This window comes from Erpetoichthys calabaricus, chromosome 6, assembly GCF_900747795.2.
Source record: "Erpetoichthys calabaricus chromosome 6, fErpCal1.3, whole genome shotgun sequence".
Classification (NCBI taxonomy): domain Eukaryota; kingdom Metazoa; phylum Chordata; class Cladistia; order Polypteriformes; family Polypteridae; genus Erpetoichthys; species Erpetoichthys calabaricus.
In genome coordinates, this window is record NC_041399.2 from 49,096,729 (window position 1) to 49,110,761 (window position 14,033).

General features: G+C 35.9%; 1 protein-coding gene across 1 annotated transcript in view; it reads left to right on the forward strand.

Annotated features, from left to right (window-relative positions):
- Positions 1–10,788, forward strand: part of rab2a (RAB2A, member RAS oncogene family) — an 80,557-nt gene extending 69,769 nt beyond the window's left edge. The window contains exon 8 of the mRNA XM_028803564.2: positions 8,337–10,788. Coding sequence (XP_028659397.1) covers positions 8,337–8,432 — 96 coding nt within the window. The 3' untranslated portion in view covers positions 8,433–10,788. The remainder of the gene's footprint in view (positions 1–8,336) is intronic.
- Positions 10,789–14,033: the final 3,245 nt, after the last annotated feature.

A 14,033-nucleotide genomic window follows, 5' to 3' on the forward strand; every position in this document is an offset into this window, starting at 1 on the left:
GCTGGCTGTGGATGGCAAAGGCCAGTTCACTAACTCAATAGGACTGCTAATTAGGTAAGGTTTAATGCTTAAACATATTAGCATTTATTTATTTTATGTTAGGCTTTTTTGTTTATTTAAAGTAGGTAGTAAAGTAGTAGATTTTAAACTTCATTGTTTTTTGAATTTGTCATTTTTGACCAAACACAGCTACAATAAAATTCCACATTGACAAGAATCTTTCTGAATTATTTTAATTATTTAAGGTACAAAACATACTAACAAAGCAAAACATAATCACATAAAAACAACATCCAACGACAGAAATTTACTTATTAACCCATTTTACTTGTGTACACTGCTGTAGTCAATGCTGCTGTACAACAGCAATTAAATTAGCTATGGTCTGTCTTCCACCCTAATAAAAGGGTGTGTCTGTCTGTCTATTAAGTTACTATGCCCCTGTCATTCCAATAGATGGCACATCACAAACATTAACACTGCTTTCATGAGTCCCATACCAAATGGCATACAACAGAGACATATGCATTGCATGGTGCACTGCAAGTGTTAATGCTGTGTCAATATTGATTACTTCGATTCCCTTTTAACACACCTAGTTTAGTATGAAGAGAGTATTCCTGAAGAAGTGCTTGCCTTACAAAAATAACTAAAATGTAACTTTGTTTTCACCGCTATTGAAAATCAACTATTATTTGAATGGACTGGAAATTCTCCCAAAAGCAAACACAAATTATTAGTAGAAAGCTCTGTGGTCCACCAGAGGTTTGTGTTTATTTTAAGTGGCCCAGCTCCTTATGAACTTCAATATCCTTGTCCTAGAATGTGAAAAGTGTAATTAGGGACAGTTGCAGGGCAACATCTAAATCGTGTTGAACTAAGATGCTTTTTTGTGTTCTATTCTAATTTTTTTTTCTCTTCATGATCAGTTGAGTGGGTCTCTTTATATGTAACAATTGCAACTGCAAGTATGCAGCTTTTTTCCCCCCATGACTTTCCCATCCATCCAAATAATAAAAAGCCCATTTGTCTTGCACATTCCCAGTACCCAATTCTGTGTCGTGCACCTAAAATTTGATGAGTAAAGTGCTTAAAACATTTAGGAAACACTGATGGTCTTCATCCAAAACTGTCACTTTAAGAGTTAAAATTCATGGAAAGACACTGGATTGTGACCCCATCCTAGTCTTCTATTCAGTGTTTTGCAAACTAATAGTTTCCCACAGCAGCAATATTAGATTGCAAAAATAAAGAGACATTTCTTTATCACTGGAATCAGTTATTTCTTTTTAATATGCTGGAGGCATTTCTGTCACTCCCAATATGTAATCAGCATAGTTTCTTCAAGTGTTGTATAGCTTCAGTGACTTGTTTTACTTTTGTTAAATGACTTACCCAGCTGTTAGTGACTCTGGTTTGTTTAAAACATACTGAGAAAAAGCAAAATTGATTTTTCTGTAACTTAACTGTTGTATTATGGCAGTACAGTGATCCCCCGCCTATCGCAGAAGTTACGTTCCAGACCCATCAGCGATAGGTGAAAATCCGCGATATAGAAAAACCATATAAATAAACATTTTTTTTTATAGTTTAAGCCTTAAAATACCCCTCCCACATGCTTTAAACACATGTAAACTTATTAAAACACACTTTGTAAACACATATGATATGTGGATGTCGGGCTAAGAATATGAATAACATAGTAATAATAATAATAAAAATAATGTAGCGTACAGTCGATTCATTCAAGCCATAATGGTGAGCGATGTCCACGTAACACTTTCCTTCCCTTCTAAGAAGATGCAGGATGCTTGGGAGCCATCGTAGGGCTTAATACGAAAGTTAATAAAGTTTGCTCACAACAATCAGACCACAAGCAAAATACGCGATACGCAGAGAACTGAGATGCGTTGGGGACCCACGCTCGCTGTTCTTGCAAGATTACACCACGTTAGCAGCAGCCAATCAGAGCCCAAGAGAATGAAAATCCCGCTCTGATTGGTTGAGTCTCCTCTTTCAGCCAATAACGGGCCTTGTAAGAAATCATCTGGGTACTGTAACACGAAACTCTTTGTCTACCGTAGTGACTGCTGAAAACCATATGCTTTGTTATGAATTGGCTGTAAAGTGCACTACATGTAGGATGTACTTATTGAATTTTTCCGCAATATAGCGGGGGTGCGATAGCTGAACTGTGTTACAGTGGGGGGGTCACTGTAGTTGGAATGAATTTTAACTGCATTATTAGATGATATTAGATATTTTTTGTACTGCTTGGTTTTTAGCTTAAACATTAGTGATTTGGATCAAGGTGTTCTTTTTTTGCAAGTTACAACAGATCCACATAAGATAGTGTTCTACTAAAATCTGATCATAAGCTACTGTTTCAACCAAATATCATCTTATCATTCCCTATAAACTTTTTCCTTCCCATGGAAAAAGAAAAGCAACATAATATTAAAGATATTGAGAGAGCACTTTTTTCAGTAAAACAGTTCTAATGCATAATTATATTGTATGGCTTAAAAACATATAGGAGGTTACATTTTTCTTATAACTCATCTCAGTGTAGACATGGGTTAACATATTTGAAAAGACACAGCATTTATCTGTTCTTCTTTTAATAAAGACTGACTGATTCCCATGTGTCAGTGAGAATGGTCGCATATACATGTTCAGACATTCTAGGAACAACTGATTAATTTATACACAAATAACCAGTGCTGTTTCAGCTACCCTGAAGAAAGTATTTCAAACCTAGGCCACTGTGTGCATACAGAGTCAGTAGGCTTGCTCTGTCAAGTCATCAGACTGGTACTTGGAACACTATATAATGATTCCATACTGAACAATTGCTACTTCTAAGAATATAGCTTGCTAACCTCTGGCATGTGTGTGGAGTTTGGTGCATGTTGATTTTTTTTTTTTTTTTTTGCTCCCAGTCATGTTCTTGTTAAAGCATTGTTTATGACATTATTTGCTTTTATTTCATCTTGGCACAAAATGTACCTTTTAATAAACTTTTGATATTCTGCAAATCTTCTAAACATATTCCTTGCCCTGTTCTGCTTACTTTTTAGTAGTTTATTGAAAGTTTTAATGCAGAAAGTTCATCAAAATTTCAGGTAGCGTTATGCTGCCTATACATTTTAGCATTACTTTCTGAATGAACTGTGCCATGTGAAATCAATTTCATTACTTGAACTGGCAGATTTCCAGGCTCATTTCATAAAGCTACAAACATCTTAAAGGAATGAGCCTGAGTGAGTGATTGGATGTGCTTTTCAATTCATACTTAAAAATGAGAAGGGCATGGTTTAGACAGAAAGTGAAAACCACATCAGCTGATGTCAATAGAGAGCTCTTGCCAGAAACCCCAAGGTTACTGATGTAGTGGAGTTCCTGCCAAGCCCTATAAATCTGAGATTTTCTGTGATGTAAGGTTTCCTTAAGAGCTTAAATTTCAAAAACTACTGTATTACTTTTTTTTTTCTTGAACTCCTGCACTTTAGCTGAAATCCACTTGAGGGAGTAAGTGTTAGGATAGATGAATGTGTTTGATGAATGAACGGCTGCTCTGTGTGAGAGTTCTTGGCAAGCAGCCATGTCTTTAGGGGCCGCTGATATTATTGATGTCACAGAGCACTTGTGTGTGCTTCCCTGCTTAAAGCAAAGCTGACCGCGTATTGTTTTTAGTACAGAATGATACTATATTATTAGCTTACCTAAGACAGAAATAGTAAAGTTTTACATGACATTACATCACAGTACAACATAGATAGCAGGTAGGCCACCTTTCACACATTCATATTGTCACGTTTGTTGTCATTTTAAAAACATACAAAATGACTACACATTTTTGTACATTGTATGGTTTTGGCCAGATGAGGAAACCTTTGCAAAAATCTGTGATAGGGTTGTTAATTCTGATTCTGGCTCAGTCTTAGAACAACAATTCCTTTTATGATTTTTGTTTCCATGATGGCTTCTAGTCTAAATGCTTTGATGTTCACAGTGTTCTTTTCCTAATGGCTGTTACTCCTCCCCTTTGTTTTTTTCTTTTCTTTTTGCAACTAATACACACCTGATTTTCATGAAAGTGGGCATCTGTTGCAGGCCCATTCCTTAATACATCTCTGTGAGTGTAGAAATTAAACATTACTAGAGACTGAAAATAAGTTATATATAATATAATATAACTATAAATACAGTGGAACCCCTAGATACGAGTTTAATTCGTTCCAGCACTGAGCTTGTATAGTGAATTTCTCGTATCTAGAACAAACGTCCCCATTGAAAATAATGGAAATCCAGTTAATCCGTTCCGCATCCCAAATATATTAACATAAAAATCAATTTTCCTAACAAATAACACTGATAAGTTATATATACTGTAGTCTACCTTTAATAAATAACACTGGTAAATAATATAACTGATTATTAAAAGAATCAAAACAGGTGTCCAAAGTGCAGTAGAGCATTCAATAAATCTTTAATCCTTAAAACAGTTGTGAAGTGGAGGTTTAAAGTACATAAGAATAACAATCCTTTAACACGAGGTTAAAACGTCAACAGGAAGCAGTCTTCAAAAAACAGATGACAATCCCCGGTGCTTCTTCTCTGTTAGCGTCTCACCTGCTTCTCCCATGCGGGCTCTGCAACAGGCGAGACACTTAATGCAGCTGACCTTCTCTACACCGTCCTGCTTCAGCTGTTTGGCTCGCCTGTTCAGCTACACGCGAGCCTGTACTCGCTCGCTCTCTCGCACCGACTTCCTACTGCTGCGGATTCCTGCCTCCTCCTGCAACCTCCGTTCTCTCTCCTCTCCTCTCTTTTCTTTTACTTCTTCTCCCCCTTAACCGGCTCGCGCTTCTCTATATATGCGGGGAAGACATGGCAACTGCTAGGGTTACCACTTTTAATACAAAAAAATAAGGGACGCATACGTATTGATTAAAAACGGGACGCGCAATTTCATTCTCAAATACTGGACGATTCTGTATTTTAAAGGACGGGTGGCAACCCTGCCCAGCCCATCAGCCACAGGACAAATCATGGATGTGGGCAGTTTCCCACCTGTGCACTTAGGTGAGAAACGCAGACACCGCAGATCGCCCTGCGGCTCGCTACAGCTACCACGCTCTCTCGCTAAGCCGCGAGCTATACCCAAAGCCTGGCACGTGGCTCGTTACGTGAGCCAATGCTCGTATTTAGATCTGAATTTTTCGCTCATACTTTCCTCGTATTTTGAATTTCTCGTATACAGAGGTGATCGTATCTCGAGGTTCCACTGTATATATAATATAAATATAAATAAGTGATGGTGGCTCTGTTAATCCAAGTTGCATTAATTAACAGGGAAATTTAATGGTGTGGACCAGTTAATGTTATTAGTATTAAATCTCATTTTCTTGGAAGTAGTTTTGAAAACCAGTGTGTGTGTAGAAAGACTTCCATTAATTTGTACTCCTGTGCACATAATTATTTGTACATTGAGAACATTGTGAAATGTATAGCATTTGGAAAGGTGAACTGGCAAAGGTCAAAAGTATATTGTCACATTTGGCTGTGAGTTTTGAAGGCAGAATCTTTTCTTTTAACCAAAATGCATAAAACATACAAAGAGTATATAGTTGGTGCAAACTTTAGCACCTATGAGCAAATTTTAAGTTCAATTCTTTTAAAGTTTCTTTTTTCTCATGACATTCTTGGTAAGTCTGACCCCACATTGAAGGAACAGGCCGACAGCATCCTAGACACCATGGCAGTTCATTGTAGTCATTCTTGCATACTTAAGGGTAGTTTACAGCTGTCAGTCTACCTAAAAACATGTCGTTGGGTGGAGAAACCTGAAGTCATTCCAACCCGACTTAAACTGGTCTTACAGAAGGCCACCAGAAAGTGTTAAATAGATAACTTATCTAAAATTGCTTATTTATCAAAATTTGGAAAGTGATTGTATGTAAGATTCTACTCGTCATTCTGCAGTTATTGCGGTGGTTTCCTTTTTAATTATCTGAAAGATTTGTTATATTGCCCACAGTGTATTGTCCATTTTAAACATTTCACTTCAGCATCTATTAGCTTGTTGTGTTAGATTTTTTTCTGAATCTGGTTACAAGTAAAAAATACTAAAACTTGTTTTTAAATTCCACTGGAATTTAAAAGACAAGTATTAGTTTCAAATTAGTTTTAAATTCGCTTACTGGAATAAAATAAAAAGAAGAACATTTTCACTTTTCACAGGTTTAAATACAGTTTTTTTGGGATTGTATTGTTCAAAACACTGGAAAGTAACTGATGTAATTGTGACAGGGTGTCATCTTGTTGGTGAACAACACAAGTTTTAATTTTCTTGCTGTGTTGTTTTGGGCGCTTGACAGCACATTCGGGATGATAATAGTCAGTCTTAGGAACACCAAGTTCCACACAGCAACAAGCATTAAGTTTCATTAATCCTTTAACTCCCTTGCTTGTTTTACAGCCCTCTCTTATGTTTGTTTATTTGCTGTTGGTGTCTGTCACATTCAGTGGATACAAATAAAAATATGCATTAACCAAGACCGTAAATGTAGTTCATGAAAGATGAGAATAAAAACCGCCATATTGTAGTACAGAAATCACTGTCACTTGCCATTGTTTTAAGTTTTGAAATTCTGTAGCTTTTCTTCCATGACATTTGGTATATACCTTTGCACGTATTCATATACTATGGAAGAAAACACAGCTTTGTTAAAGTTTGGTACTCAAAAAGACCAAGTCAGCATAATAGTAATCCAATCACAATATTAAACCACTATCTTTTTACTTTGTGCAAATTGTAGCAAAGACCAAAGATAAAAATGTTAGCTCATTCAGATTTTTTTTATATTTTATTGGTTTTATTGAAATCACATAACATTCCATACAAATTGATCAATTTTTACAAAAATAGGACTGAAAAACAAATCATTCAGATATATTTAATTGATGCACACTTGCATTGATGATGGTGCACTAGGCATGATGGGTGCATCACTTCATCTGCCTCTCTTCTTACCCTGATGGGCCCATCACTCTGGAACAGTGTAAATCTGGACTCATCAGACCACATGACCTTCTTCCATTGCTCCAGAGTCCAATCTTTAAGCTGCCTAGCAAATTGAAGCCTTTTTTTCCGGTTTGCCTCACTGATAAGTGGTTTTCTTAAGGCTACACAGCTGTTCAGTCCCAATCCCTTGAGTTCCCTTTGCATTGTGCATGTGGAAATGCTCTTACTTTCACTATTAAACATAGACCTGAGTTCTACTGTTGTTTTTCTTTGATTTGATTTCACAAAACGTTTAAGTGATCGCCGATCACGATCATTCAGGATTTTTTTCCTGCCACATTTCTTCCCGAAGACGATGGGTCCCCACTATCCTTCCAGTTTTTAATAATGCGTTGGACAGTTCTTAACCCAATTTTAGTAGTTTCTGCAATCTCCTTAGATGTTTTCTCTGCTTGATGCATGCCAATGATTTGACCCTTCTCAAACAGACTAACATCTTTTCCACGACCACGAGATGTGTCTTTCGACATGGTTGTTTAAGAAATGAGAAGCAACTCATTGCACCAGTTGGGGTTAAATAACTTGTTGCCAGCTGAAAGATAATCGCCCATGCAGTAATTATGTAATAGGAGGCTCGTACCTATTTGCTTAGTTAAATCCAGGTGGCGACTTTTTTTTTGGCCAGGCAGTATAATGTACTGTCAAGGGGGACAGATCAAACCTGGGTGCAGCTTTATATAAATAAGTAAAAAGGTGATTTAGCAATATGATGGAAAGTTGCATTATGAGAGTTTCATGTCCCATGTCTGCTTTATTTTGGAAAAAGTACATGAATATAAATCAATTTTTATAGTATAATAAAACAGTTGGTCAACAGGTACTGTATATCTCATTGGTTTAGATTAAACATAATAATATTTAATGGTCACCTTCAGTCATTGTTGTTCTTATTTATTTATGTCCGTTTTAATTGGCTGTACCAAATGTTTTACCATTGCTGTCTATATTCATACCCTCCTCTTAACTTATTGTTTACACATTTAATTTAAAATAACATTTTTAATTAATTGTTCATATTTAATAGTTTCATGCTTGTAATTCTTTTGCAGTGGTCACTACTGCTGTCTCATTACCCCAGGAATTTGGGGTGTGATTCCCAGACTGGCTACACTCTATGTGAAATTTGTAGTCTCCTATAACTAAGATGGATAACAAAGAATAACCTGATATTATAGTAAATCATTGTGACAAACATGTATAAGTACATTTTTATTTTTGACTAAATACATTTTTAATCTCTTTTTAGGCAAATGGCATCAAAATTGGCCCACAGCATGCTGCAACCAATGCAACACTTGCAGGAAGCCAAGGAGGGCAGCAGGCAGGAGGGGGCTGTTGCTGAGGTCTTATGATTTTCTGTCCAATTGGTTGGGTCACCTAACCGTTTTCTTAACTGCTCCTCTCAAACCCAACCGGTGAAATTGGCTCATAAATTAGATGGCAGTTTTTCAAAACAGATGCCCGGGTCCTCTTCACTATCCCTGTGCAACCTTAACATCAATTTATGCTGCAGCATAAAAAGTTAAGTTTTTCCCAAAAATATCATTTTTGAGGATTGTATTGTTATATTCACTCTAATTTCTAGGTCAGATGTTTGTGATTTTTTTTTTAATATATTTTTGTTAAATGTTTGTGACCTCCTCAGTTTAGATGGAAAATATTAAACACTACAAAAACATCAAAGTATTTTAAACAATTTTTGTGGGTGAAATCCACCACCACCGTGCTTTGTTGAAGCTCGACAAAATGAGACTGTGTAAAGAATTGTCGACCATTTTCAAAATAATGACGAAAGAAAAGTGGGACTCCTGATTCTATATTTATCATTCACCTTCTGTATATAGTTATAAAAATAAGCATTGGTGTATATCTGCCAAGGTAGGATTATTCACTGAATTTACTTACATTCTATACTGTAAAACTAGAGCTTGAAACTGCATCAGTATTGTTATAGTCCAAACCCGCTTTAACACAGTTTTAATCCTGTTTGGTTTTTTTTCTTTCCGCCTTGCCATCTGCCTTTTCTTTTACTCTCCAGTAATCCCACAAATCTGCTTGGTGTATAGCGATATTGGCTCAATATTGCCTATCTATTTTAATGCCAAATTCTGTGTTTATCTGAAAAACCTTATAACCACAATTTACTCTCCAGGAATGGACCACCTCTTCAGAAATAGATCAGTTGTGTGCCTTAAAAAATGAAGACATTTTAAGTGACACAGCAACAGACAGACTATGTCCAAAAGTGATTCATAATGATATAGATTAAATATTTTTCATATTGAGTTTTTTTTTATGTGATTTGCACTTATTATTTGCAAGTTAATTTGTGTGCAGATCTGTTCTTTCAATATTGTAGTTGTTATGTGAAGAGTTGCTTTTATTGGCAGTCTGATTTATTTGTAGCCATGAGATGGGGCATCTTGTCTTTTGTGAAAGGGGTGTGATAAAAGCCAAAACTGGAGTATCTATGTGACCCACAACATTGTTATTTACTGTGCTGTTTCTTCTTAAAATGACATGTTAATAAAAGAGAAAAAAAAAATAAATTCCTGTCGTTAAACACATTGTAAACTGATAACACTTATTTTAAGCTTTCCAAATCAATAAATGGTGATATTTTTTGTACGGAACCTTAGTAAAGACAAAAAGGCAGTACTTGAAGACATATTTATTGGCTTCAGAAAGGTAATCAGTGCTTAGACATGTAAATAAGTTTTGTTCTGATATTAAATTTAAATATATATATCCAATTTAAATATGTTTTTAAGCATGCTTAGGGATTTAACTATAAACACTTTATACAAAAATACTTTTTTATTGTTATGGTTTATGCAGTTCTATGATTACCTACACCCACTAAATAATAAAGTTTTTGGTAAAGATGAAATAAGCAGCTGTCAAATATTCTGGAAATAAATGTACCAATAGCACCACTGATGTAATATTGGCATTATTCAGTGTAAATCATGTTAAGGCTAGTTTTAATTTATGGAATTTGTCTGAAATAAAAATAAACCTTCTCTGTCAGAGATGTAAAGTTGCAATGACAATTCTGACTCCCTGTTTAGGTGTAAATGCTGATGTCAGTGTATGCTTTGTTGATGTGGGTGCATTTCTTTTTGTTTTCTGTTCATGCTGTAGGTGTATGATATTTTTTATCTATTTTTTTTTTTGGAACTTGCCCAGAATGCCTTAAGCCTTGTCCATATATCATTACTTTTACTGCAGTTTATCCACTTTTCAGTTTCAATTTTAAGATTGTTTTTAAGGGATGTTTTCGTGGAGTTTAGTCCTACTGATTAAGATAACCATCTTCAGTAAATTACGTCATGTCATGTCCATGAACTAGAAAAGAAAGCATTAAAACATTTCTCATATTTTATGGAAGAGCTATCAAAAGTGTTGTACTGAGGACATAGTGTGCTTTCTGCACAGTGATGCTGATCTGGAGAAGTGAAAACAAGCTTGTAAAAAAGGGAAGAGAAAAAACCATATGATTGCTATATTTAGATCTGCTAGTGTTATGTAGACATAAATAATGGCATTCATGTCATCCCTTTAACCCAGAAAAGATTCTTGTACTTCCTGATTGAATACTTGTGTCTTGCTGCCTGAGGAGCTTGTGTCTTGTGTTGGCTGATAATGTCCAAATATGTTGTTAACTTGCTGTTGAAAATAAAACTTGTGTCCAAGTTGCATTTGGTTATTTTCACCTAAGTATATTATTGAGTGCAACTCATTTCTTCATTAAGATTTTGGTTATTGTGTAATTTTATGCAATTAGATATGTACGCCCATTACGTTCTTTTTGTAAAATAAATGGCAGCTGTCACTACAAACATTTCTTTGCTGCTAAGGTGCTGAACTAGTCAACTATTATTTCTAGTGTGATCTAGAGACATTTTCTCCTAAGGCAGCTTACCAGATGAGGATACCTTACCTTGGTTGATATTTTTGTACAGCTGATGTGCAGGTGTGCGAAGTGACTGCCATACTTGGATTCAGAGGTAGGGGTGTCCTTGGCACTCCTGCAGTGTAAAGTCCAGCGCGCCAGTTTCACTGCTCCTGACTGAGCTACAGGGCAGTCATCAGTACACTGTAGACAGCTACTGCGATTAACGACACAGCCATGTTAAAGGAGTCTGTGTTGGAGAATAAGCAGTCCATCTTCTAGTTCCAAACCAGTAGATTAGATGGCTATATAATGACTTGCATTTGAATCTTTAGAACTCGACAAGAACAACTTTTATTTTTACATTGTACCACTTTAAGATATTGTAAAGGTCAGTTTAATAGTCCCTGTTGGTATGCTCCAAAAAATTTAAAGGAATACTCCACCCAAAAATGTTTTTTTTAAATATGTTGCCTACACAGTTTAGTTTGTAGTAGAGACCAAAAAACTTTTTTCATCTCATGTTTTCATGCAGAACAAAAGAAAACAGATTATGATGTAATTGAACCAAATGGTGAACCTTCCAATGACAAACAGTGTGATAAATGTCCATAAAATAAAAATAAACCTTGGATAACTCATGTCAAGTGTATCTATTTGTATCCTCACAACCTGAAAAATGGTTAATAATTTTGGAAAAGGGTGTCTGATAAATAGGAAAAATGCAGGACTGTTGAGTAATGAATGAGGGAGAGGCAGATCTTCAATTCAAACATGCAATATTATGGGAATGCGTCTCTTCTTTTATCGTATATGCAGAGTTTTCCAGAAGTATTAATATTATTTTAGCAAAAAAAATGCACATATTTGGAATGTTTTGAGCATATGAGTGCATAATGGCAATGTGGATTATATAACACTAGTTTCATGGCGTTTTTTCAAGTTGTTTGTAGTTTTACAGAACTGGCTGCCATTGGATTCTATTATATCAAATGTTTTTCTCAACCTTTCTGCATGAACACATGCGATTAAAAAAATTCTTAGCCACCACTACAAACTACATGGGGTAAGTAACACAAAAAGTTCCATTTTTGGGTGGGGTATTCCTTTAACCAGGTTATTAATTTGGTGATAGATGTGCAGCAATGTGCCTTGCCCCTCTCAGAACAGATATCTTCCTGTATTTGAGTGTTGAAGGTCTTTATAGATTAAGCTCGTCCAGTGTTACGGTTACTTTTCGTTTTCCTACTAATGTATATAATAGATGTGGTGTGAGGATGTGGCCATTTTCAAGGTATTGCGAGGGGTCGTGGTGGTGGTATCAGGGTTGTATACTAAATACTCGCCATGCATGGATGTTTGGTTCGTCATTGCTATTCACCATTACAGCTCAGCCCAAACCCTAACGCCTAACCCTTTTGAAAGGGCTAAACAGGCATTAGAGAGGAGGGAGCCCTTTGGTGTTTTCCACGGAGAGAAATTTTGAACAAAAGAAGAAAAAAGGTGCCTTGTGAAATGTGACAAATATAAAAAAAATATATATGATCTGAGCATAATTAATTCATTGAATAATGAGATCTACTAGGTTAATAAAGAAATAAACAACATTTATTTGTTTCTTCATTTATTCATTTCACAATGTGAATTATGCCTTGAAATGATTTACCCATCAAAGTTGAGGGTGTGGGCTCTAGTGAATACTGTGTTTTGATTGGCGAATTGTTGGTAGAGTGGATTTGAATCTTTGCCAATCAAGTACCACACATACAGCATATAATTTAGATGCAAGTTCTTGAGAGGATGATAAATTCAGAGGTTCTCGAATAAAAGTATTTGCTTTGTGCAGTAATTCTAGGCAACTCGTTCTTGTACTTGTATATGCCATGGATGCCATATGGATGGTCACAACTTTGAGCAGTTACATTTGGTACCCACAAGTGGCAGGTCTCTGTTACTCGATCAGTCACCAAGTACCTCGTGTGTTGCTGGATGACAATGACAGGTTTCATTTCAGGCGTATTTCATGTTGTGTACTGTGCATTGAAATAAATACATAAAGCAACAAAATACATACTACTTTTAATAATTTTTGCTAACCTCATTTTCCCATTTATTTAACATTTCAGAATGCGTTTTTTATTTTGCATATTTGTTATTTTGTCAAAGAAATAAATCCTCTGTAGTGTTTAGCACAACGTTGGTCGGTGGCATTAAACATTGGAGACTGGTAAGTCAAGGTAAATGAACTTCATTGATGATTTCAGCATTTGACTTATTTCTGCTGTAACTTAGTCCAACCATTCATACTGTCCTTTGAAAAATGTTACATCCTTGGGTTGTACCTGTTATTAGTTTAATAATTTTTGTTTCATCTGTACATTTACTGAAGCAGCAGTCTTATTTCTGATGTTCCAGATTTTGTAAGATCCCTGGCAGCTCTATCTTTAACATCCTTTTCCCAATATACCCAGTATCTCTCCTCTGCACATGTCCAAACCAAAGCAATCTCACCTCTCTGATTTTGTCTCCAAACCATCCATCCTGAGCTATGTCCTCATTTCTAATCCTGTCCATCCTCATCACATCCAATGAAAATCCTAGCATCTTTAACTCTGCCACCTCCAGCTGTCTCCTGCTTTCTGGTCAGTGCCACCGTCTCCAACCCATATAACATCGCTGGTACTTTTAATCATTTCCCGTCAAACTACAAAATTCTGGGCTGTGTTCACCGGACTTGAGTTAGCATTACACTTAGCCAAGCGTGTAGGATTGTGTGTAAAGACAAGTGTTTTACAGTTACTTGATCACCGGTGTTAAGTTAAACATTACAGTGATTAGCAGATGACTTTTTTAAAAGACAACTTCACTAAGCAGTTTAAGTAACAAAGTGGTTAAAGCAACATTGGGATGATAACATCAAATAAAAATTGTTTGATACCTAGACTTTGTCAAAATTGCAAAGTGAAAGGGGCAAATTACGAGTGGCTTTAATTTTACTTCTTTGTAACTTGTGAGTTTTTGGATTTGCCCCGATGGTTCTTCAGTGCT